Source organism: Nannochloropsis gaditana, assembly GCF_000240725.1.
Source record: "Nannochloropsis gaditana CCMP526 unplaced genomic scaffold scaffold1349, whole genome shotgun sequence".
Lineage (NCBI taxonomy): Eukaryota > Eustigmatophyceae > Eustigmatales > Monodopsidaceae > Microchloropsis > Microchloropsis gaditana.
Window position 1 is genome coordinate 1 of NW_005802604.1, and position 3108 is coordinate 3108.

Here is a 3108-nt window from a genome sequence, read left to right on the forward strand (position 1 = left end):
CCGGCCTCCCCGCCGATCGCTCCTTCCCGCCCTTCCCTCCCTCCCACACCGTCATCTCCATCAGGTGGTTGACCACCGGCAAGAGCTGCGGGACATTGGAGACCACGTGGTCGATGCGCTGAAGCCCGTAGCTCAGGGGGGGGATGGGGGTTTCCTGGTAGTTAGGGAGGAAAGGACCTGGGCGGGGGATACCGGGGAGGAAAGGACGCAGGGAGTAGAAGCGGTGGAGAGAGTACACGGAAAAAGGGTAACTTAGTCATGTAGAGTCATGTAGAATCTCCTCAATGAGTCTGAAATTCGACCGGATTTGCCTCATCAAGCACGAAGGTGCTTCCCCATGGGCTCATTCCCATACCCTTCCTTTCTCCCTCCCGTCTTTCCCCCCTTCCCCAACCTAGTCTCCACTCTCCTCACTTTCCCCTACTTCCTCTTTTTCTCCCTCTCCTCCCTTCCTCCCTCTCTCCCTCCTTGTATCCCCACCGTCGAAATCGCCACTGACAAAGCGCAGCACCACTTCTGCGTCATTGCCTGGATAGGCCAAAACCTCCGCAATCCACTTCACTTGACCCGTGGCTGTGTCCTTTAGGATCTGAGGAGGACAAGAAGGGGAAAGAGAAGAGATGGGCGAGTAAGAAAGAGGAAGGGAGGGAAGTGACGAGGGAGGGAGAGGAAAGGGGAAGAGAGAGAGGACGAAAGGGGGGAAGATAAAAATCTCATCGGGCAAAACTTCGAAACCCCGCGCCGGTTTCTAGATTTTCGAGTACCCGCTATTTAAGTCTATCCGCTCATTCACAACCCTTTTGTATCTCTCGGCCTTAATACATGGTCATAAATATATTATCCCCGCTTCCTGTGCCCTGTCGTTCCAAGTCCTTCCATCCCCTTCCTGACCTGCGGAGCCAAGACGCCTTTCCCACCATGGGCCAGGCACGCTTCGTACGCCTGGGAGGCGTCGTGTACCTCGATGCCGATGGCGCGAACAGCCAGGCCATGTCTCCCGAAGAACCCCATGGCCATCGAAGAATCAAAGGCAGGGTGAGGAGAGGGCGCAAGCGAGGGGGAGGCCTCGGCAATGCGGTGACTGGGTTGGGACAGTGCGGCAGCCACGGAGGAGGAAGGAGGAGTGCTGGCGTAAGGTGCAGTGAAGACGAAAACGAGCTCTTGGGACTGCAGGACGTAGGACGCGTAGAGAGGATTGCCTGTGGAGTTATCGGATTTCGCCACTTGCGACAGGCCCAAACCCCAAGAAAAACGACGCGATGTGTTGGTGGCATCGCCACAATAGAATTCCAGGTGGTGGAAGCGTTTCATCTGCCATTTAAGGGAAGCGCAGCAAAGTCAGAGGCCCAGGAAAATGAAGGCACGGAAGCGCAGAGTGCGATAGATGCGGGCCATGCCGTAGTTTCCGGCACCATGATGATATGAAGGTCTCTGATTGAGTCTACGACATCAAGTTAACCACAGATCACTATCATAATCCGACTTTCCCGCTTATAGTATTAGCCCGCTTGCCGCACTTCCTCCGTACCTCAAACCGATCGCTCAAAGGGTTATGCCGGACAAATCTTTTGTGACCCACGAGCTCACTCACGCGCTGGGAGGCATGCGATCCATTATGATGGCTTACGTTCTGGTCAAGTGATAATTCTGCCATGATGTGTACCTTGCCTGTGAAGGAAATTTGAGGCACGTGGGATAAAGGAAGGAAGGCATGCGAGAGGCTTGAGCGACGTTCCACATTTTCCTTAATGACAATCCCTTGTCCATAATCACGAGAGATATGTAGATCTTCATAATTCTACCTTATCATTGGCAGCCGAAAACTGGGAAGTCACCCCGAATGGCACTCGGTCAAGTTTCGTGCATCTTGACACCCGTGTTCCGCCCAGGGGAGACGTCAGCTGGTATAGTCACCCGTTGCTACATTTGAAAATCCGTTTCTTTTTGCGGACTCGTGTTTTCCCCCTCTTTGACACCATCCTGATCATTCGATAGGGGGCGAGAAGGGCAACATTTGTCCGACACCATTAATATGATGATATTATTGTTTGAGTAATACCGCGTAAGATGCGCATTCATGAACAATGTACGCCTTGGACAGCAGCAGCACACGACGACACCTAAAAACTCGTGCATTGAAAACTGAAATAAGGTTTAAATGTAACATTCTAGCGCCAATGACTTTCCATGCAATTCAAAGTTCGCAGGCAAGATGTTTCTAAAAAGAGGAGGCTGGTGGATGCTGCATTTTCGGGTCCGCAGCGCATTTGAAAGGAAGCACAGAAAAAAAATCCCCAATTCAAGAAGGGAAGATACGTTAATTTAGAGTTACACACCAACGAAAGGCCAATATTCCCTCTTTCCCTCTATTGTACAAATAGCGTTGACTTTGTAGTTACCGAAATTGCATCAAGAACATCCCACGTCAAAAATCGTTCAGTCCAACGTTACCTTACACAGATAGTTTCAAGACTTGAGGAGCGGTAATCAAAATGATCCTTACCTCCCCCGCTGGCTTCAACAACCTTTATTACTCGACAAAACGACAGACTTTCTTTCATAATACTTCTTAAGCCCGTATCAAATCTTAACTTCTTCTCTTTTGTCAATACTCTCCACTTGGGAGGCCAATCGTTTAGAAATGCCTCGTCCCTATCCAAAAAAACGTTTCGGGCCATCTTTCGCCGTCGCGCGTCTTTATCCACGGAAAAGACCGGGGGGAAACTGTAAATGCCAGACTTGGTGTCAGTTGCCTTCAGGAAGTAGTCTCCCTCACGATGCACCAGAGGCTGACAAGGGTAATACACGTACGAGACTATCTGGAGTTTGAGTGATTGAAGATTTACACGGGAGATAGATGTATAAAATTGTGTGGCCCGGGACAGCAGAAAAGACGTGAAAAAAGATGTGGAAGGATTATGGCGAGAAGCAGCCAGCTGTAGAACTTCGGCGAAGCATTTTAAAAAAAAAAAATTTACCATTTACTCTGAAGACATCTTCACAGGCAACATATTTGAAAGGTAGGAAACGGAGAAAAAGCTTCGGATGAATAAAGAGATGACTTAGTTGACTCAAACAGAACTCAAACATCCATAACCCTCCTTCCCC

At 49.9% G+C, this 3108-nt stretch overlaps 1 protein-coding gene across 1 annotated transcript; it reads right to left on the minus strand.

The window, feature by feature from the left end:
* Nucleotides 1-1654, minus strand: NGA_0719300 (4-hydroxyphenylpyruvate dioxygenase; the record flags this gene model as incomplete). Its single annotated transcript, XM_005852368.2, has 3 exons — nt 1-154; nt 892-1311; nt 1628-1654. Coding segments are annotated over 3 exons (601 nt in total), but the record flags the coding sequence as incomplete, so codon positions are not given.
* Nucleotides 1655-3108: the final 1454 nt, after the last annotated feature.